The sequence below is a fragment of the Bacillus rossius genome (genome assembly GCF_032445375.1).
Source record: "Bacillus rossius redtenbacheri isolate Brsri chromosome 9 unlocalized genomic scaffold, Brsri_v3 Brsri_v3_scf9_1, whole genome shotgun sequence".
Classification (NCBI taxonomy): Eukaryota; Metazoa; Arthropoda; class Insecta; order Phasmatodea; family Bacillidae; genus Bacillus; species Bacillus rossius.
In genome coordinates, this window is record NW_026962012.1 from 3100603 (window position 1) to 3124532 (window position 23930).

Sequence of the window (23930 nt, forward strand, 5' to 3'; positions counted from 1 at the left end):
GGTCAAGGTCAAATCCAAGATGGCCACAGGAAGTGATGTAATCCAAGATGGCTGCCGGAATTGGCGTAATCCAAGATGGCCGCCTCGAATCCCCCACCACACACCGGTGCCCCAGGATGAACTATATTTACCTACTCTCATGTTAACGTGAAACTGCCAAGCTGATTATCTATTTATGCCTGATATAAGACGTTTGAAGAGAAAGGGTTCATTTACAAAGGGTAGACGTGGTCGGCCCTGTGTGTCCTAGGGGCAGGGCCGCAACTAGAGTCTCTGGCACCCGGGGCATGAATGGATTCATGCGCCCCCCCCCCCCTCTTTTTTTTTGCATATACCACACCAATAAAGTGTGGGGTCCGGGGGCCCACCCACGGAAAAAATGGTGCTATTTAAACATTTTCCATACCTACATGTAACAGTTTCTGTGCTACTGTAACTTCCATGCATGAGCCCACTATGTCCATAAAGTAGTCCGTATAATCACTAGACTTGTTCAATAAATATGTTAAGACGTTATATTGTAAATCAGATTAGACATTCCTGGCATGCAAGTTAAAAAACGTTTTACCAGTTACCAGTTGTAGTAGGAATTACAATGCAAGCGATTTCGGCGCCCCCACAGCTTTGCGCCCGGGGCGTATGCCCCGCTTGCTCCCCACTAGTTGCGGCCCTGCCTAGGGGGATGTGGACCGCGTTAGAGCATCAAGTATACGTCTCCCACGGAAATCAACTGGCAAGCAAGTCGTGAACTGCAGATGCCCCAAACAAAGGTATCGAAAATCTTGCGCCAAAAGTTTGCACATGAAACCGCACAGACTCCAATTAGTCCATACGCTCAAGTTATTACGGTGCACGTTACGCATTCTGCTCCGAGGTGCTAACGAGGATCGACAGCGACAACAACCTACCCATGAGGTTAATTTTCAGTGATGAGGCCACATTCCACACGAATGGCAAAGTGAATGGGCACAATGTGCGTTTTTGGGAACGGAAAATCCTCACATCACCATCGAGCAAGAGAGAGATTTCCCGAAAGTGAAATCGTTTTGTGCCATGTGTAGGGAAAAAAATTACAGGCTCTTCTTTTTCATCGAATAAACTGTCACAGGTCAGCCATACCTTGACATGCTTATCCTTTTGGCTTCTGCCTCAGTTGTTGTGTACTAGGGTGCGCTAGTATCGCCTGCGAAGGACTCTACCGTTGCGTCGTCAGTCGCCATATTTTTTTCGGTACTGTCTACCACTACAGTAAAAATTAGCTTTATGTTAGACCTTACGAAAAATCATTAAAATACTTGAATAATGTTGACGATTCCATATAAGTATGCGCAATCGAAGCCACGGCTCGCAAACTTCCAGCACGGAGCAGCGCCTTCGACCGCTCAGCTAACGAATCAACCTTGGAAACGAGTGTTTCACATGTGAATATTTTTATCAATATTTTTTTTTACTTACCTAACTCTTCCATCACAACATGAGAAGCCCCTATATTGGATATACTTAATGAGTCAATTATGTTGTGGATTATGCACTGGCCTACATTGGCATCTCATTCGCAGCTCTGTAAGGAACACCGCAAACAGCTAAGAGCTGGCCGAAGCTGCCACGCGCACAACTCCAACTCGCCCGGACTTGCTCCAACCAGCGCGCTCAGCCTCCGGACATCCGCGCGTCAGATCTCAGTCTGATGGTGGACGTCATCGTAGTAACTACTTCCTGCATCGCTGCGATCGTCTACTAGGAGTTACTACCTACCACACACAGGTAAGTGCTATTTGGTTATTAGCGTTTTATTACCTCGTAATGCAAATTTAGTTTCTCTCCTTTATTAGAGACGTCGCGGATGAATACACAAAGCCTTGAAAATATTAAATCGTATAAGTACGACCGCAAGTAGACTAATCGTTTGGTCTGCGTCCAGTTACGAAAGAGAACAGACAGCTTGCTGAAGACCTGTGTTAGCGGTTTCGTGTGTCTGCATTTACTTACAGGCAATTGTGTTGCGTAACATTTAGTTCCTGTAGCTTCTTTTGCCTTAGTTGAGCCAGCCGAGTTTTCTAAAACTATCCTCCGTGCAGTGAGAGGAAAATAAAGAAGTCCAGATGCAGGCTGGGGTCAAGGCATGAGCTACCTGGGCCAGGTAGGAGTGGCATGTCGCGCCGACGACACACGTTGGTGATGTAGACAAGATGTCAGCTTGTGTCTTCACATAAGGGCACGTCGACTACGTCCTTGGGGACCTTGCAATTTATACAATACAATTGCCAAGCAAAAGCAATTCGTAATTAATTAATTATTAATATTAAAAATCTCTCCACTCGCCATCTTTGTTTCTTTTTTTCTGCTGCAATCAGGCGCCTTTATCTTCTGCTGTATTACTCGCATTTGTTTTGGCCGTTAGATGCAGTAACCAACTTATCATAAGAGAGATTTAATGTGTGTTATCTGTTTATGTGTTGTTTAGTTTGTTGTCAGCTGTCGAAAAGGTTACATGTGTTTCGGTACCATCGGCGATTTGTTATTTTTATTTATTTGTTTAAGGAAATCGATCAGATAATTTGAATTAAATGTTGTTATAAGTATTGAGTTCGGTGGAGCAATGTTTTTATAAATGTTGGACGTTGTTTTTGCAACAGGAAAACTCAGCTCCAGAAGAGGGTTCAAGTCCGAGAAGCAAATCTAGGTCTCGCGCCAGCAAGTGCGACTACCTGCAGAATGCCAGCGTGCGGCGGGAAGTCGCCAACCAGGAGTCAGGCCTCTGACTCGGTATAAACAAATCAAACACACACCCTCCCCCTTGCCAAAAAAAAATTAAGAGACAATATCTGGAATCCCCACGAGATTAACGTAATCACCAAACGCACTAGCGATTCGAAATTAATGTAATTGATTAACTTAGCTTCAAAAAAGGGCATCTGCTCAGAAACTCAAAAACAGAGCTTCGCAGCTCACCATTAACAATTGCTTCACAAATACTTGTAACGACAGAATTAGTATAGGTTAAAAACTGGGAGGTTATGTGCACCTTTTCGTTCCCCGGGACTCCCTTCGGGGCCTCGGGGTTCGATGCCAAGATTAAGTATTCGGCCCTTGGGTCCACATTGACGACGATGATAACCCTGCAAGACGGTCAGAAATGATTGCCTGGGGTTGCGTCTTTACGCAATAACTCTGAGCCTATTGCCTGTTGGTTTGTAACTGAGAGTTCTGTAGTAAATTGGTTTCTTTTTAAATTAACGGTATCCGTATATATTTTTTAAATTCAATGCTTCGTTGACTGATAATATTGCTATTGCTGACAATAAATGCTGATTACTTAAGTTTCCTTTTAATTGGGTGTTCTTCCTGTATGAGTGGTGGAGCATTGTCCCAGAGTATTCTATGGCTATTGTCCCAGGCATGTTCAGCAAGTCTGGATTTTTGATTTTCACCCTTCTTTGTGTTATTTTTTTGCTCCTTATATGCATGTTGAAAGGGCCTATTTTGTTACTACTTAGCACAAAAAAAATTTTAAAAAAATTATCAAATTAATTTTTAATCTAATATATAAAAATGAGTGTTAGTGTGTTTGTCTTCTATACTCTCACACATCGTTCATCTGATTAGTTGAAACTTTGCACACTTTACCTTCAAAACAAGGGGAAGGTCACTATCTAGGTGAGATTTCGATTAAATAAAACCTTAACACAGTTGTTAAAAACCAGCAGCACAAAATTCAGCAGCACAAAATTTAATTCATCAAGTTTACAGTACAACTGCTCAACAACAAAAGAGTAAACAAAATATTTTTTTAACATTTACAACAATATTTACAAATAGAAGAGAAAATATAATTGCTTGTTCATAAAGTGAAAAAAATCATTAACATAATTAAATATTAATAAACTTTCTCACAGTTATATCTGCAAAAGTACCTCAACACCAAAGTCTTTGAAATTAACAAATTGCAATGGATGAGCATTGTTTAACAGCTTTATGTATTTACAAACATTACAAATTATTTGTGACAAACAGTAGGTACTTCAGATAAATTGTATTATAATATGATCTAAACAAACTTTTTTCTCTATAACTATTACCTAATAAAAAATTATGCTTAAAGAAAATCAGGTACATATCAAAAATTACACTGTGTAAACACAATGGTTGATGGATAGTACAATATGTTGTTCAAAAATTACCCTGCATTAACACAATGGTTGATGGGTAGTATAATATGCTGTTTCTATAATTATAAATAGTAACCTAAATATTTAAAAAATTTTACCAGTCCTTTTTACAACAAAAGTTTTGAGATATTACCGTACTTAATATTGCTTAACATCTGATTCTGCTGGAATTAAAAAATGCAGCAAATTTTTGGTAAGTTTTTATTTTGTTAAAATATTTTTAGCACCTATTACTGTGGTAAATATGATCTCCACTTTTTTGCTCCCCTAAACATACAAAATAGACACAGATTTATTAGTATGACCAAATTAAAAGCAAAAGGAATATGCTACTGTTGTGTAAGTAGGGTTGTACCGATCTGAATGTCAATTCATTCAAATCTACCAATATAGCTGGACTGGAGAATAAAGGCTCCAATAACCTAATAATTATGTGGAAGTTCAATAATATTAAATCATCTAGATTTTGGGATTATAATGTCAGTTAAAGCCATTCAACACTTTCATTTGGTGGTAATAATGGTACTGCTTAAAGTACTCAAATAAGAATGTTCTTCAAATGTATTTTTTTAATCCTTAATTCTTGATACTTTTGTTTAAAAAAACATTTCTTTTTCCAGGTTATCTGTCACTTTACTTGCTTTGGTTCAGACAATTGGTAGCATTCAATGAAAATGAGAGATTAGACACTAGGTAGTTTGATTCAGTAATGGGTTGTTTCGATACAAGTACACCCCTAAGAAAAAATAATAATGGTCCTGGTATTCTCCATTATCATCACAGAGGGGAGGTTTTTAATACGGGTTTCACCTAACATAAATGTAAAAATCTTGGGTTCATAAGCAGGGATTCGCAGATGTCATCGAACATGCATCCGAACGTGCTTCTGTATATCGCAAAAGCAGTTACCGCACACAATGCCGTATCACGATCATGTGTACTGGACACAAAAACACCTTACGTACGCTCAGTTGTGTATCTCGTGCATTCCACGTAACAAGGATCCAGTGTATTTCCTTATGCCCGGCAACAGCTGTACCGATAAACAGACGCATTTAAAGATGTAAAAATTTTTTTTATGAGTATTTTAGATAGACCCTGTGGTCTGAGGGCCGTATTCCAAGACACAAAAATAAGGGTTTAGGTGTTGAATATGCGATACCTGTACCCTAGCCATATTCCAAGTGCACGATAGGACACGGCCAGTACCTTATTTTTAGGGCACTGATTTTTGGTGTCCTATCTGTTGCCGTTTCGTTGCCAAAATCACGCGCATGCGCAGAGCTCACTTTTTCGTTGATTTCTTCCAGATGGCTGATTCGCATCTGGCGCATTAACTCATATTATATAGTCATTTTAATTATAATCGGGGGATGTATAATGTGTTTTAGTGTGTCAAATAAAACTTTATAATAGCAAAAACTATTCTGAAATATATTTGATTACTTTAATGGTCATAAAAACAAATAATCAACAACTTTAAAATTACCTAGTGTGTCAAATAAAACTTTATAATAGCAAAAACTATTCTGGAATATATTTGAATAGTTTAATGGTCATAAAAACAAATAATCAACAACTTTAAAATTACCTGAGAACATTAAAATTACGCCAATTAATTCGCACGATAGTGCTGCTATCTGTAGGATTTTGGCGTAGCAAATCCATTGATGGTTGCCAAACATCCGCTAGAATGCATTGAAATCAGTTTCTAGCCTCGTACAGGGCACAGTTTATTAAAACAGTTGCTTTTTCGTTTCCTAACAGGAATTGGATTGGGACGCGTTCTGGAATACAGTCTGCGAGATAGGTTACAGTTGTATCCCAACAAGGTAGTGCTTATTCGCTACCTTACCTGAATGTTTTGGAATACCGCCCTGAGAGTCGGATAGCTACCCGGCTCAGTACCGCGAGGGAGATGACACCCACCAGCCGGCTCACCCTCAGTCCCCGCGGGCGTGGTGCAGCCCCTGCAGGGCCTCCAGGATGCGGTCCATCTCGGCCTGGTACAGGCACAGCTGGCGGTTCTTGTCGAGCAGGCGCTGGCGCAGGCCGGCCGCGTCGTCGCCGCCCGTCCCGCGGCGGGGCTGGCGCTGCTCCGCGCTGCGCCGGAGCAGGTCGCGCACCACGGCCTGCAGGCGCTCCTCGCGCAGCTCGTGGCGCGCCTCCAGCTCCAGGATCCTCTCCTGGAGGGCCTCGTAGCGCTCGTCCTCCTGCCGCCACCACATACCGCAGACACACTGTTTCGTATTCAAACTGTTACCAGATAACATGAAAGTCAAAAACGATAGCCGGACATCCGATGACGCCGGTACCAGATGAACCACTGAGTCTTTCCTGGTGGCCACCAGGATCGCTTGAATTAATGGCAGCAAAATGGCGCCATATTTGAATTTTGAAGCGTCCAACACTTTGATTAGTTAACATAAATCTAGGGTAAGCACTATTTACAAATCCAACATACTGCCCACCAAAATGCATATTTTAAACATTTATTGGGCGGGCAACGGGCACAGCTTCACCACAGGCCGCAGAAAGGTGCCTTGTTGGGTCTTTACCTCAGCCACTCTCACTACACCATCTGAGCCAGGAAAAGTCTTCACAATACGGCCTAACTTCCAGCATAGTGGTGGTAGATTCGGATCTTTGATGAGAACCAAGGTGCCAACACTGAGGATGTCTTGGTCGGTTAGGCTCTTGGGTCGATGCTGCAGCTGTTGTAGATAATCCTGGTGCCAGCGCTTCCAGAATGACTGATGCGCCTGCTGGATGAGTTGCCATCGAGACAAACGATTTAGCTTGAGGTGGGACAAATCTGGTTCGGGCACTAATGCAGGAGGCCCCAAGACTAGAAAATGACTGGGTGTCAGAGCAGCCATGTCGTTTGGATTATTTGAGAGAGCACACAGAGGCCGTCAGTTGAGAATGGCCTCCACTTGTGTCATAAGAGTGTATAATTCCTCATAAGTGAGTACCTGAGCACCTACACTCTTTATGAGGAGAGACTTCACAGACTTTACACCTGCCTCCCACAGGCCTCCGAAATGTGGTGCTGATGGGGGATTGAAATGCCAGGTAACTTGGTGTTCAACCAGCGACTGAGCAAAGGAGTCATGTGTATCCTTGCTTGACATGAAGGCTCTTAGTCCAGTCAACAAGCGACTGGCACCGACAAAGTTAGTCCCGCAATCGCTGTGAATCCCCCCGACGAGACAAGAAACGGCGAAAGGCAGCTATGAAAGCATCTGTCGTCAGATCAGAGGCCAGCTCCAAGTGGATTGCCTTGGTGGCAAAGCATACAAACAGGCACAAGTAGGCATCCTGGATGCGGGCCTTCCGCAGTCGGGACATGGAGATTTTAAAGGGTCCAGCATAGTCGACTCCTATCTTGAGAAATGGCTTGGCTTGTGTGACACGATCGACTGGAAGATTACCCATGGGTGGGTTTCGAGGCACAGGGCGAACTCGAAAGCATAAAGTACACTTCTTCAGCCGTTGACGAATGAGGCCCCGAGCACTTACAATCCAGAAGTCACATTGCACAGCAGACTGTAGTATGGTGGGACCACAGTGCATCAGATGGATGTGAAGGTGGTCAATTACAAGGTCTGTCAATCTGTGGTGTTTGGGCAGTAGAATTGGATGTCGTTGGTTGTAAGCCAAGTCTGATAGTTCCAAACGTCCGCCCACCCTGAGGATGCCAGCAGGATCCAAGAAGGGAGACAGCTTGAAGAGTGGACCCCGATATGGTTGGTTAGCTTGCAGAGCTTTGATATCAGATGCGAATGCTGAAGCCTGGGCTAAACGAACCCATACCATCATGGCATCTTTAAGCTCATTAGCATCTGGTGGACTACGGGGGGGAAGTTTCTTGAAGCGCAAACGTTGCACAAAGCGGAGACAATAGGCAGTAATGCGTTTGACCTTGCTTAAAGATGAGAAAATTCCAGCAGCATAGTGTCTGCCAGAGGGTTGACACTATGCAAGGTAAAGATCCGTTGTTCCATCACTGTTTCGTCCATACTGTCCATCAAGCCGGTGAGTTGTGGCCATTCCTCTGGTGGCTTATACAGCCATGATGGACCGGTCCACCACAGCGAGTGGTCAGCTATCTAACTTGGAAACAAGCCCCTAGAGGCACAATCAGCCAGGTTGCTGTCTCACAACACATGATTCCAGTGCTTTGCTGGGACAAGGTCATGGATTTGGCCGACACGATTTGCAACAAAAGTTTTCCATTTATGGGGTGATCCACGGATCCAGTGGAGGACAACTGTAGAGTCTGTCCAGGCAAATACTTGGTATAGGTTCACATAAGGTCCATAATTTTGCAAGATTCTATGCATTGTGCGAGCAAGCAGCAAAGCCCCACAGAGTTCCAGGCGAGGCAATGACACTATTTTAATTGGGGCTACCTTTGATCTTCCAACCAGAAGGTATACAGATACTGAGCCATCAGGTGAAGTGGCTCTGAGATAAACAACTGCCGCATACCTTGCTCCGAACTATCAGAGAATCCATGGATCTCTAGTAAGAGTTCTCTTTGGGTAACTGGGACAAATCTTGAAATGGTGATGCTAGCCAGAATAGGAAGCTCTCGCTGGAACCGCTGCCACGTTGCAAGGATGTCGGCAGGAGGAGGGTCATCCCAATCTATGCATCGAATCCACAAGTGCTGAATGAGGCATTTTGCAAGCAGGACCACAGGTGACAGCCAACCTAGAGGGTCAAATATTCGCGCCAAGTCGGACAGTATGCTCCGCTTCGTAGCTGTCGAGGAAGTAGGTTGAACATTGTAAGCAAATGCATCCACTTCAGATTGCCACTGCAGACCCAATATTTTGACGGTGGGAAGTCCACAAGTGTTGTCCAAGGGGAGAGCCTTGCTGCCCTGCACCAAGTCTTCGGAAAGCCAAGAGAGCAGAGATAAATCATTACTGGCAAATTTTCGCAACTGAAAACCACCAGCCTTGAGGAGGTCAATTAACTCTCTTTGCAATGAGATAGCCTCACGTGCATTGGGTGCTCCAGTTACAACATCAACATACGTGTCTTTTAGGAGGACTGATGATGCCCGAGGAAATCTATCTTTCTCATCTGCAGCCAGTTGATGGAGTGTGCGGATAGCAAGGTAGGGTGCAAATGACACGCCATAGGTCACAGTGTTGAGCCTGTACTCACAAACTGGATCATCATCAGATGGTCGCCACAGAATTCGTTGACAGTCACGGAATTCCTCTTGAACTAGAATCTGACGGTACATCTGTCGTATGTCAGCAGTAAATGCAACTGCATGATCTCAAAATGAGAGAAGAACGTCAGCTATGTCTCTCTGCAGTTTGGGTCCCGTAAGTAATTGATCATTCAGAGAAGTTCCTTTGCTGTCCTTGGCCGATGCATCAAAGACCACACGTAACTTTGTTGTACTACTGTCTGGTTTCAAAACTCCGTGATGAGGAATATAAAACGACGGTGTAGTCAACTGGGGTTCTTGAACCATTGACATATGACCCTGGTCAACGTAATATGACATAAATTCTACATAGGATGCTTTAAAATGAGGGTTTTTGTTCACCTTGCATTCAAGGTAGTGAAAACGCTTGAGTGCTTGAACACGTGATTCCAAAAAATGAGGTGAAGGCTCTTTGAAAGGTAAGGCCACACTATATCTACCATTCTCATCTCTTCTGTAAGTCTCGAGAAAGATCTGTTCACATCGAATGTCCTCAGAGGAAGGCTTTGGGGGTATAATAACCTCTTACACCTCCCAAAACTGCCGAACTGTGTCGTAAAGTGTTGGTTTAATAGAATGAAGTGATACACAACTGAGCGATACTGCAGATGTGGGTACTCTCCCCATCACTACCCATCCAAATACAGTGTCAATCGCTACAGGGACCTGGGTACTGAGACTTAGTGTGCGCCCGCTCAGCACATAGGGAAACAGATCTGCCCCAATTAGCACGTCAATAGGCCCAGGCTGTGCATAGTGAGGGTCAGCTAGTTGCAAATGTGAAAAATGATGCCATGAATGAGGGTTCAGTTGTGTTGTAGGCAGTGAGCCGGTGATCTTAGGTAAAATGAAGGCAGTGAGTGACAATCGCGGACCCTCCTGACCAACTGGTTTCACTAAACAGTCAATTACTCCCCTAGTGACATGCACTGGTACCTGGGAAACACCGTAGACTGGCAGAGCTGCCTTTCGACGTATTAAGCCTAGCCTCTTCACACAACCTTCTGTCATGAAGCTGGATTGGCTGGCAGAGTCCAAGAGTGCTCGAACTGTGTGAGTCCTGCCAGAGCTGACTGGAATTTCTATGAGTGCAGTGGACAGCAAAATCGTAGATGGACTATCTTGATTACGCAGTTCAGATGCAGCCAAATATTGTCCAGGAGATGAAGCACACAACACATTCACACCATCATGGTCTGGTGACTGTGGTCGCATGTCACTAAAATGAAGTAGTGTGTGATGTCGAGAGTCACAAGACCGACAATGAGAAGACGAAAGGCATGCGCTTGCATGATGAGAGGTTCGCAAGCAGTTCAAACAGAGGTTTCCTGACCTCACCATCTGATACCTTTCCTTTGGGGATGACTCTAGGAACTTGGGGCACTGGTGGATTTCGTGAGGTCCACTGCATATGACACACTTAACTGACTTGGAAACAGTGTTTCCTGCGAATGACTGATGGTGCACATATCTAGAAGCTGGCTTAGAATAAATACACGACTTGCTCTTAAAGGTTTTCCCAGACATCACTAGCTGTGACTCAGCTGCACGGCGGTAACCCTCTAAAAATAACAAAAACTCGGTAAGCTTGGGAAACTCTGCTCCCTTGTCATTAATAAACAGCTCCCACTGGTTATGCGAAACCTTATCCAGCTTAGCTTCAATGATATGCAGCAACAGCGGGTCCCATTTTTCAACATTGACATCCAGCACTCGCAATGCTGCAATGTGCTCTGCCAGAAGAGACATCATCTTATTCACTGATGCTGGGGCCTCTAATGACACAGATGGTATTTGCATAATTGCTTCAATGTGCAATGAAACAATCAAGCGCTTGTTACTTTACCTCTTAGACAGTAGTTCCCAAGCAATACTATAGTTCGAATCAGTCAAGGGTAATGCCTGAATTACTGCCAATGCGTCACCAGACAAAGATGACTTTAGGTAAGATAGTCTCTCTACATTAGTGAGACTTCGGTTGTCTACAACCAGAGCCTCAAACAGATTTGAGAAGCTGAGCCATTCTGTTGGATTACCCTGAAAGTGGGGTAAATCAATAGCTGGCAGACGGGGTGACGACCCAGCTGCACATTGATTACGCGTTTCTTTGTTCCGGTTCTTAGAATCCTGCACTAATGTGTCCCAGATTGCATTAACTTCATAATAAAGGTCGTCGAAGTGATTTAGCCTACTTGTAGGCCTTGTGTCATCAAAATCAACTTGCTCCTTGCATGCCAATTCATAAGCCAAATGGTCATCTTCAAACCCATTACGAAGCTGAGATAAGTCCCGACAGGTTGCAAAGAATAATGACTGCTTGGAAGTGTCTGTAGTAACCCTTTTGGCCAGATCCGCGGCACGCTGTAATCGGTTTTTGTCACGCTCCAGGCGTCGCTCCAGAGCTGAAACACTGTCAGTCATGGTTGTGTTTATTCTACTGAAGTACACTCAGTCAAAAATGGGAGCACGAAATATAAAAGTTAAATGTAATCGATTTTTTTCAGCTAAAAATCGAATTGGAACCGAGTGGCGTTTATAAAATCGATTTTCAACTAAAATCGATTCTAAACCGAGTGGTGTCTAAATAATCGATTTTCCATGTTCTGTGAATCGATTTTGTATCGATATGTGTAGTAATGCCGAACAAAGACTTGGCAAAACCTATGTTAACAGTCTACTTAATAATTCAAAGTCATATTTCACCGCCAGTCTTAGAAAACACGCAATCTTATAGCAGACCGGTCATTATCATTATCTGGTTACCTTGGAAAGATGATAAAAAATAATAGAGCGGCACGACAAAAAGGGCTTCGTCAGCACCAGCGTGATAAGGCAGTTCTTATCTTCCCTTATGCACTCAGTTCTTCCCTTACGCACTCAGTTGTTATCTTCTCTTCCACAGGAAGCTTATAGCCCATTAAGATGATAACACGTTTACGTTTTTATGGCGGCGCAACAACGGACAAAGGAGACTCGGTACAACGAACGACGCAAACAAACACTCCGAATCTCTCCACATAACTAGAACTGAGCCCAATAGCTCAGTTATCGCGGTTAGCGGATTGATCCGGCCCGGAGGACCAAATGATTCGTATTGAAACTGTTACCAGATAACATGAAAGTCAAAAATGATAGCCGGACTTCCGATGACGCCGGTACCAGATGAACCACTGAGTCTTTCCTGGTGGCCACCAGGATCGCTTAAGTTAATGGCAGAAAAATGGCGCCATATTTGAATTTTGAAGCATCCAACACTTGGATTAGTAAACATAAATCTAGGGTAAGCACTATTTACAAATCCAATACACACCGTCGCACATTTCATACTAAAATCAAGTTTCAAAAGTAGGGGGGGGGGGGGGGGGGGCGGTTTTTATTAGAAATTTTTTTTTTCTTTGCGAGGCAAAAATATTCATAAAAACAAAACCCATTCATGGCAAGTGCATTTATTAAAAAATGTAGAGTATACAAAACAGTGGCGGATCCAGAGGTCCACCTCGGAGGGGGCACTATAGGATTTCAGAATAGCCAGAGAAAAAAATTCCAACAACCAGAGTAGTATAGGATAGCCGGTCCTGAAACTGGGTTCTGGGTGTGGATCGGTCATCTTGTATTGTGACGTCACGGCGGCAATCTTGAATGTGTGTGACCTTTGACCTTGACCTTGAAATTTTACCCTCAAAAATTGCCAAACGTTGCCAAAATTGGACAAAATTGCCCAAAATTCCTCAAATATCGCCCAAATTTCAATTTCTGTGGGAAAAAATTCCGCCAAAAAATGTCAAAAAATTTCACAATTCAAAAATTTCTCTTTTCGAGGGAAAAATTCCTGTTTCAAGGAAAAATTTCCCGTTTTTAGTCCATAAAAATACCAGAGGCTAGAAATGTCCATATATAGGCTTAAGCATCCATGTCTACAGCCTCCGATAAGCCTCTGACGTCATCATGGATAATGTCGTCACCGTTGCAATTTCCATTACGGCCGCCATCTTTAAAATCTTTATTTATTATCCAATTTTAATGAAAAAAATTTAAAATTTATAAAAAAACTAATTAATAAAATTTTTGATATAAATATTAAAAGAAATTACTTTATGACACGGAGCTCGGAGTCCTCGGTTCGAACCCGACGAAAGCAAAAAAATAAAAATGGCGACCGATCCTTGCCCTGTGGTGGGTGCAGGCAGACTGGCCCCCACCACTTTGTTAATAGCATATATATCACCAGTGAGCATGACATCATCTTGTCTTCGTTGCTGGAAGCCATCATCATGTATCGTCGGCTACAGTGCGCTGACACCATGTTAGTTTAATTCTTATCCGCCAGAGTGCAGTAATCATAACTGTGACACCCGCCAACTTGTCATTTGGACGCCATCTTGAAAATCCGTAATTTTAATGCTAGAGATGCGGGAAAAAGTTCAAAATTCATTAAATAAATTTGCAAACAATATACTGATTAATTAGGTAGACTAAGGTCCTTGGCACGATCCTGGACGAAGCTAAAAGAAATTTAATTTAAAAACCAGAAAAGTGTAAGGTTCGAGAAATAAAACACCATAAGTTCTTTTACAAACATAATATTTATTACACAATTTCTATCCTACTACAGGATCACTTGCGAAAGCCAGCAATCTTATAATCATTTAGTTCCTCATCGGTGTGAAATGACTTATTCTTAGCTCCAATCGGTTTATACTAGGCAGAGACCAACCAGAACATTTACTGACATAGTCCTCCTCTTCTTGACAGAGTTTCTGGACACCGTGTTTAACAGTTTGCTTCACATCGTTTAAACTGTAAATTACTGCAGCCGATGTCTTGAATGCACACTTCTTCACTTTATCATCGAACGGATACGGCTTTCCATATATACAGTCCAACCACAAGTTATATTTTAATGGACCGTTTGTTGCTACGTCATCAGTAAGCTGGTTGATTATGTCCTGTCTGATATCATCAAGAAAAGTACAAATATCCTTCGACTCACCTAACGTATTTAAATAATAGTAGTCTTTCAACGTTCCACGAAATGCAGACAGCGCCAAGTAGAAGCCATTATCGTTTACTTGTAATGCACCGAACACAGTCTTAGGTTTATTTTCATGTTCAGACGTCATAACAATCGGTTGCTGCACATCTGTTTTTTTGCTTGTACGCTCACGAGTCACCAATCTAAACCGAGGAGTCGAACTTTCTACAGGTAGTTCAACAGAAGGCGCACGGACTTCACCTTTACAGTTTTTCGCATGTCGACGCAAATTATCAATTCGAGTAAACCATTTATGACACTCGTCACAGCGAAACTTCATGCGAGAAGGATTCTTCGTACATCTACTCCTCTCATGTCTCTGTACATCATGTGCAAATGCATAAGGACATATCGCAGTAGCCACAAGGATGCCTAGTTGAAGACAAACCCGAACCAGATGTCGTTGTAACTGTAGGTGTACCACTCCCAAGCATACTCTTATGCACATAAATGCATCGTTGTATAGAAACCTTTACTTTCTGCCGCACTGCAGGACCTTTGCAGGTCTCCGAGTGATGCTTCAAATTAGCATTTCCTGTAAATTGCTTGCGACACTTAATACAACCAAACATTTTACGATAAAGGTTCTTAGCACATTCCCTCTTCTCGTGTCGACGAGCATCGCTGATGTTTGAGAAAATCTTGTCACAGTAACGACATCGATGTTCGTTAGTTGTTGACGATTCACCATCCATTGAAGTCACCATCGAGGGCGAAACAGCGTTCGTCGAGGTTTCATGTACAGCCAGCACTACCGGCATTAAAGTCTCTTCTGATGGTAGTATCACGTCTGTTGAAATCTCCTCCAATGTTTACGTCGTCGTCGTTGCCAACGGGATCTGATCCTTCTCCGTCGTAGCTGTCGTCAAGGTTCCCGTAGTCGATGGTACAACATCCATCGAGTTCGCAAGAACAGGTAATTACGCGACTTATGCACCAGAAGAAACAAACTAGGTTATCCATACACCGTCGACGACAGTAACAAACAAAGCGACCTTCTGTCTAGGACTCGCTTATATACATGCACCGGATGGAGTAATACGCTAGTCAATTCAAGAACAATTTACTATAATACTAGAGTCAAAACAACATAAAAAATAGAAGCACCATCAACAAAAAGGAAGCACATTCTGGAAGCAGAACAAAAAGCAGCACATTTGGAAGCACTGTCAACAAAAAGGAAGCACATTTTGGAAGCACCGTCAACAAAAAGGAAGCACATTTTGGAAGCACCGTCAACAAAAAGGAAGCACCGTCAACGAAAAGGAAGCACATTTTGGAAGCACCGACAACGAAAAGGAAGCACATTTGGAAGCACCGTCAACGAAAATATGACACCCTCAACGAAAAGGCAGCACCATTGTCATTGGCTCCAATATTAATTGGCTCCAATATTCATTGACCCCAATATTCAGTGACCCCAATATTCATTGGCTCCAATTGCTCCAAATGCGCCCATAGCTACAATTCGTGCCATCAGATCCAAAGCTCCAACAGCTCCAACACGCTATGTACGCGCAATACATGCAAATTACGCGCAATAAATGTAATGATTACACAGTACACGCAGGAAACGAAATTAAGAAATAGTACACACAGGAAACGGAACGTACACACTGGAAACGGAACGTACACACAGGAAACGGAACGTACACACAGGAAACGGAACGTACACACAGTAAACGGAACGAACGCATAATGTTCTCGCAATTGACACACAGTGCACGCAAAGTACACGCAATGTACGCAAAGTACACGCAATGAAGAAATAGTACACACAGGAACGGAACGTACACACAGGAAACGGAACGTACACACAGGAAACGGAACGAACCCGTAATGTTCTCGCAATTGACGCACAGTGCACGCAATGTACGCAAAGTACACGCAATGTATGCAATGTACGCGCAGGACAAGCATTTAATGAGAACGAAGCACGTTTGGACGGAAAGTCTATAAAACGAAAGCTCATTTAACGAAAAGGAGGCACATTCTCTCTCGTTCATTCAACTCGGTAGGATGCAATTGTCAATGATAAGGTAAGATATAATGTCTCCAACAGTCTATGAGTCCAACAGTTTTTATTTCCATTAGTCATTGGCTACAATAGTCATTGACTCCAACAGTCTTTTGGCTTCAAAAGTCATTGGCTCCAACAACCATTGGCTCCAACGGTCTTTTGCTTCATAGCTCCAATGATATTTGGCTAGAATGCTGCGAGTCTAAGAGACTATGAGGCTACAATTCTACGAGTCTACAAGACTCCTACAACTGCCTACGAGTCTACGAAGCTCCAACTACTCCAGCAGTTTTATGTTATAAGATTACAAGACTACTTGTTTACGTAGCTACAAGTCGACGTGGATACTTGGCTACGTAGCTACAAGTATACGAGGCTCCAAGACATATTGACTACGAAGCTTCTAGAACATAAGTTTACGAGACTGCGAGGATACAGGACTATAAGTCTACATGGCTTCAATTGCGACATCTGTTATCGGCTGAATTTTCTCTTTGGCTCCAACTGCTACTGCAGCATTATGTTATAATATAATAAGGCTACTAGGTTACGAAGCTACACATCTACATGTCACCAAATGTCGCATCTGTCTTCGACGGCATTTTCTCTTTTGCTCCAACTGCTCCAACAGCATTATGTTATAAGATTTCATGGCTGCTTTGTTACGTAGCTACAAGTCTGCGAGGTTCCATTGCATCATGTCTACGAAGCTTCCAGGACACGAGGCTACATGGCTACGAGACTACATGACTCTAACTGATTACAATAGCACCATTCAGTGGCGAGGGTTAATTTATCTCATGCAAAAAATAACCTGTTTAAATAGTCTCAATTATTGTCAACAGATGACACCACATGTTGCTTACAGGCACATATTATTTAGTTATTTTATGTGGGATGCGGGATGCTCACTAACGATCGCAAAATAAGGAGGGCTTCGCTAGACACCAAGGAGAAGGAAGTTCATCCTTCCAGTTAGTGTTTCACAGATTTCTCAGAGCGTATTATTATTTGACTGAGTAGTGGTTGTTTATTTTTTTAATTCAACCTAATAAAAAATATACAAGTGTTGACTAAGTAGCAGAAATTCACTAATTAAATGTAACATTGAATAAAATAACATGACTCATTAAGTAAAAAATCCTTCATGTAGAGATCAATTGCTTATCTGTAATCAGGAGCACACGGAGAAAACCACCATAAAATTGTCAAGAATAATCAGGAGCACACGGAGAAAACCACCATAATATTGTCAAGAATAATCAGGAGCACACGGTGAAAACCACCATAATATTGACAAGAATAATCGGAAGCACACGGAGAAAACCGCCACAAGTTTTCTTTGATATCATAAAATTACAGGAAAAAATTAATAAAAAATAAAAAAATCACAAAAAATTCAAAAACTGATTCTGCTAGCTTGTGAACTTCTCATTGTTGAGCAAAGATAAAGTTCTAGTCCAACCCAGAATCAGTTTTTGAATTTTTTCTGATTTTTTATTTTAAATTTTTTATTAATATTTTCCTGTAATTTTATGATATCAAAGAAAACTTGTGGCGGTTTTCTCCGTGTGCTTCCGATTATTCTTGTCAATATTATGGTGGTTTTCTCCGTGTGCTCCTGATTATTCTTGACCATATTATGGTGGTTTTCTCCGTGTGCTCCTGATTATTCTTGACAATATTATGGTGGATTTCTCCGTGTGCTCCAGATTAATCTTGTCAATATTTTGATGGTTTTCTCCGTGTGCTCCTGATTACAGATGAGCAATTGATCTCTACATGAAGGAATTTTTACTTAATGAGTCATGTTATTTTATTTAATGTTACATTTAATTAGTGAATTTCTGCTACTTAGTCAACACTTGTAATATTTTTATTAGGTTGAAATAAAAAATAAACAACCACTACTCAGTCAAATAATAATAAGCTCTAAGAAATCTGTGAAACACTAACTGGAAGGATGAACTTCCTTCTCCTTGGTGTCTAGCGAAGCCCTCCTTCTTTTGCGATCGTTAGTGAGCATCCCACATCACACATAAAATAACTAAATAATATGTGCCTGTAAGCAACATGTGGTGTCATCTGTTGACAATAATTGAGACTATTTAAACAGGTTATTTTTTGCATGAGATAAATTAACCCTCACCACTGAATGGTGCTATTGTAATCAGTTAGAGTCATGTAGTCTCGTAGCCATGTAGCCTCGTGTCCTGGAAGCTTAGTAGACATGATGCAATGGAACCTCGCAGACTTGTAGCTACGTAACAAATTAGCCATGAAATCTTATAACATAATGCTGTTGGAGCAGTTGGAGCAAAAGAGAAAATGCCGTCGAAGACAGATGCGACATTTGGAGACTTGTAGATGTGTAGCTTCGTAACCAAGTAGCATTGTTATATTATAACATAATGCTGCAGTAGCAGTTGGAGCCAAAGAGAAAATTCAGCCGATAACAGATGTCGCAATTGAAGCCATGTAGACTTGTAGCTTCGTAGTCAAGTACTCGTGTAGAATTGTAGTCCTGTATCCTCGCAGTCTCGTAAACTTATGTTCTAGAAGCTTCGTAGTCAATATGTCTTGGAGCCTCGTATACTTGTAGCTACGTAGCCAAGTATCCACGTGACCTGTAGCTACGTAAACAAGTAGTCTTGTAATCTTATAACATAAAACTGCTGGAGTAGTTGGAGCTTCGTAGACTCGTAGGCAGTTGTAGGAGTCTTGTAGACTCGTAGAATTGTAGCCTCATAGTCTCTTAGACTCGCAGCATTCTAGCCAAATATCATTGGAGCAGATGAAGCAAAAGACCGTTGGAGCCAATGGTGTTGGAGCCAATGGTTGTTGGAGCCAATGACTTTTGGAGCCAAAAGACTGTTGGATTCAATGACTATTGTAGCCAATGATTAATGGAAATAAAAACTGTTGGACTCATAGACTGTTGGAGACAATATATCTTATCTTATCATTGACGATCGCATCCTACCGAGTTGAATGAACGAGAGAGAATGTGCCTCCTTTTAGTTAAATGAGCTTTCGGTTTATAGAATTTCCGTCCAAACGTGCTTCGTTCTCATTAAATGCTTGTCCTGCGCGTACATTGCATACATTGCGTGTACTTTGCGTACATTGCGTGCACTGTGCGTCAATTGCGAGAACATTACGGGTTCGTTCCGTTTCCTATGTGTACTGTGTGTACGTTCCGTTTCCTGTGTGTACTATTTCTTCATTGCGTGTACTTTGCGTACATTGCGTGTACTTTGCGTGCACTGTGCGTCAATTGCGAGAACATTTTGCGTTCGTTCCGTTTCCTGTGTGTACTGTGTGTATGTTCCGTTTCCTGTGTGTACTATTTCTTCATTTCGTTTCCTGCGTGTACTGTGTAATCATTACATTTATTGCGCGTAAATTGCATGTATTGCGCGTACATTGCGTGTTGGAGCTGTTGGAGCTTTGGATCTGATGGCGCGAATTGTAGCTATGGGCGCATTTGGAGCAATTGGAGCCAATGAATATTGGGGTCAATGAATATTGGAGTCAATGAATATTGGAGCCAATTAATATTGGAGCCAATGACAATGGTGCTGCCTTTTCGTTGAGGGTGTCATATTTTCGTTGACGGTGCTTCCAAATGTGCTTCCTTTTCGTTGTCGGTGCTTCCAAAATGTGCTTCCTTTTCGTTGACGGTGCTTCCTTTTTGTTGACGGTGCTTCCAAAATGTGCTTCCTTTTCGTTGACGGTGCTTCCAGAATGTGCTTCCTTTTTGTTGATGGTGCTTCTATTTTTAATGTTGTTTTGACTCTAGTATTATAGTAAATTGTTCTTGAATTGACTAGCGTATTGTTCCATCCGGTGCATGTATATAAGCGAGTCCTAGACAGAAGGTCGCTGAGTTTGTTACTGTCGTCGACGGTGTACGGATCACCTAGTTTGTTTCTTCTGGTGCATAAGTCGCGTAATTACCTGTTCTTGCGAACTCGATGGTAATCTTTACCGACTTTAACGTCGAACTCGATGGATGTTGTACCATCGACTACGGGAACCTTGACGACAGCTACGACGGAGAAGGATCAGATCCCGTTGGCAACGACGACGACGTAAACATTGGAGGAGATTTCAACAGACGTGATACTACCATCAGAAGAGACTTTAATGCCGGTAGTGCTGGCTGTACATGAAACCTCGACGAACGCTGTTTCGCCCTCGATGGTGACTTCAATGGATGGTGAATCGTCAACAACTAACGAACATCGATGTCGTTACTGTGACAAGATTTTCTCAAACATCAGCGATGCTCGTCGACACGAGAAGAGGGAATGTGCTAAGAACCTTTATCGTAAAATGTTTGGTTGTATTAAGTGTCGCAAGCAATTTACAGGAAATGCTAATTTGAAGCATCACTCGGAGACCTGCAAAGGTCCTGCAGTGCGGCAGAAAGTAAAGGTTTCTATACAACGATGCATTTATGTGCATAAGAGTATGCTTGGGAGTGGTACACCTACAGTTACAACGACATCTGGTTCGGGTTTGTCTTCAACTAAGCATCCTTGTGGCTACTGTGATATGTCCTTTGCATTTGCACATGATGTACGGAGACATGAAAAGAGTAGATGTACGAAGAATCCTTCTCGCATGAAGTTTCGCTGTGATGAGTGTCATAAATGGTTTACTCGAATGGATAATTTGTGTCGACATGCGAAAAACTGTAAAGGTGAAGTCCGTGCGCCTTCTGTTGAACTACCTGTAGAAAGTTCGACTCCTCGGTTCAGATTGGTGACTCGTGAGCGTACAAGCAAAAAAAAACAGATGTGCAGCAACCGATTGTTATGACGTCTGAACATGAAAATAAACCTAAGACTGTGTTCGGTGCATTACAAGTAAACGATAATGGCTTCTACTTGTCGCAGTCTGCATTACGTGGAACGTTCTAACGATGTGAAGCAAACTGTTAAACACGGTGTCCAGAAACTCTGTCAAGAAGAGGAGGACTATGTCAGTAAATGTTCTGGTTGGTCTCTGCCTAGTATAAACCGATTGGAGCTAAGAATAAGTCATTTCACACCGATGAGGAACTAAATGATTATAAGATTGCTGGCTTTCGCAAGTGATCCTGTAGTAGGATAGAAATTGTGTAATAAATATTATGTTTGTAAAAGAACTTATGGTGTTTTATTTCTCGAACCTTACACTTTTCTGGTTTTTAAATTAAATTTCTTTTAGCTTCGTGCAGGATCGTGCCAAGGACCTTAGTCTACCTAATTAATCAGTATATTGTTTGCAAATTTATTTAATGAATTTTGAACTTTTTCCCGCATCTCTAGCATTAAAATTACGGATTTTCAAGATGGCGTCCAAATGACAAGTTGGCGGGTGTCACAGTTATGATTACTGCACTCTGGCGGATAAGAATTAAACTAACATGGTGTCAGCGCACTGTAGCCGACGATACATGATGATGGCTTCCAGCAACGAAGACAAGATGATGTCATGCTCACTGGTGATATATATGCTATTAACAAAGTGGTGGGGGCCAGTCTGCCTGCACCCACCACAGGGCAAGGATCGGTCGCCATTTTAATTTTTTTGCTTTCGTCGGGTTCGAACCGAGGACTCCGAGCTCCGTGTCATAAAAGTAATTTCTTTTAATATTTATATCAAAAATTTTATTAATTGTTTTTTTTATAAATTTTAAAAATTTTTCATTAAAATTGGATAATAAATAAAGATTTTAAAGATGGTGGCCGTAACGGAAATTGCAACGGTGACGACATTATCCATGATGACGTCAGAGGCTTATCAGAGGCTGTAGACATGGATGCTTAAGCCTATATATGGACATTTCTAGCCTCTGGTATTTTTATGGACTAAAAAAGGGAAATTTTTCCTTGAAACAGGAATTTTTCCCTCGAAAAGAGAAATTTTTGAATTGTGAAATTTTTTGAGATTTTTTGGCAGAATTTTTTCCCACAGAAATTGAAATTTGGGCGATATTTGAGGAATTTTGGGCAATTTTGTCCAATTTTGGCAACGTTTGGCAATTTTTGAGGGTAAAATTTCAAGGTCAAGGGTCACACACATCCAAGATGGCCGCCGTGGCGTCACAATTCAAGATGACCGACGTGACGTCACAATCCACGCAATCCACACCCAGAACCTTGTTTCAGGACCGGCTATCCTATACTACTAACCAGATTTTATGATTCTACAAGAAATTCATTATTTATATTAAAATATTTTATTGGTTTCAGAATCAATCATTTTTGTCGGCAATATTGATGTAGCAGACAACTGGTTTTTCGGGGGGATGGGGGCCACTTGCCGCTGGTGCCCACCCCCCCCCCCTCCTCTTGGATCCGCTACTGATACAAAAGTACGCCAAACCAATTAAATTTAATAAGTCATGCAACAAATACCTTTCTTCAACTTTAAATAGAAAAAACCCGAACGCGAACTTGAAATAATGCATAACTATCGTCGTCGTACATACTCACCACGAAAGAGTGTGGGCCATCGAATGTAGTTAACTCGGCACTCGACAGAGCGCGTGCGTTGCATGCAATCGGCGAGATATCAATATCGAATTTCGACTACGTGCGCGCGCTCTATACAGGAAGCAACATAACCAAATGTGAATGATGCCAACTAGCACTGGCTAAATTTTTATAAGCGGTACACCGGGGCGACGCAGACAAACAGATAAAGGTTATAACGTTTAAAAACGTATTTAAAAGAATTTTACACATAAGACAACTTATTTCCGTTAATTAAATAAGTAAGTGGTAATTTCAGAATGAATATTAGATTTATACTTTAAAATACATTGTTTTATACGGGAAAAATACCTAGGGTGGACCGGGGGAAATCGGGTCACGGGGTAAACCGGGTCATCGTAACAAGATCTGCTATCTTGCGGCGAAAGAATGAACTGGAGTCTACGGAACCTACCGAAGAGTGCTGCTATCTGTCTATACAACCGTCCACTACAAGGCGAACATCGTCTGTGACAACATTCTGGTAGTCTGTGCGACATGAACCGAACCTGTGCAGTCCTGAAGTGGAAAATTCTTAACAATGTAAGTTTTATTTTGTGTTACGTAAGCCTTTACGTTCGCATTTCGAAAAAGTATTGTAGTTTAAGTAATGGAGCACGAAAATATGTACCAAATTAACATTCTTCTGCATTACTGAAGCTCTACATGTTTGACAGCATTTATAATATATTTATTTTCTTAAAAGTGCGAAATGGGGTAATTCGGGTCGCTGCCGTTGGGGTAAAACGAGTCACTGCATACAGTGGGGAAATCGGGTCGCTTCATATTTGTTCTATATTGTGAAGCACGTTATTCTTCTTTCTCAGTTTTTAAGTTAAGATCTAATTTAAATAAGTGTAAAAATGAATTTAAGGCACATGACTTCAACTTAAGTTAAAATTTGTAAGTACTTATAATAATATTGAAGTTTAGGACATGTTAAAATAAT

The 23930-nt window shown here is 41.8% G+C and overlaps 1 protein-coding gene across 2 annotated transcripts in view; it reads right to left on the bottom strand.

The window, feature by feature from the left end:
• Positions 1–3744: 3744 nt before the first annotated feature.
• The window catches only part of LOC134542724 (centrosomal protein of 162 kDa), a 182226-nt gene continuing 162040 nt past the window's right edge, over positions 3745–23930 (bottom strand). For both annotated transcript variants that reach the window (XM_063387199.1, XM_063387198.1), the window contains exon 17: positions 3745–6382. In XM_063387199.1, coding sequence (XP_063243269.1) covers positions 6113–6382 — 270 coding nt within the window. In that variant the 3' untranslated portion in view covers positions 3745–6112. The remainder of the gene's footprint in view (positions 6383–23930) is intronic.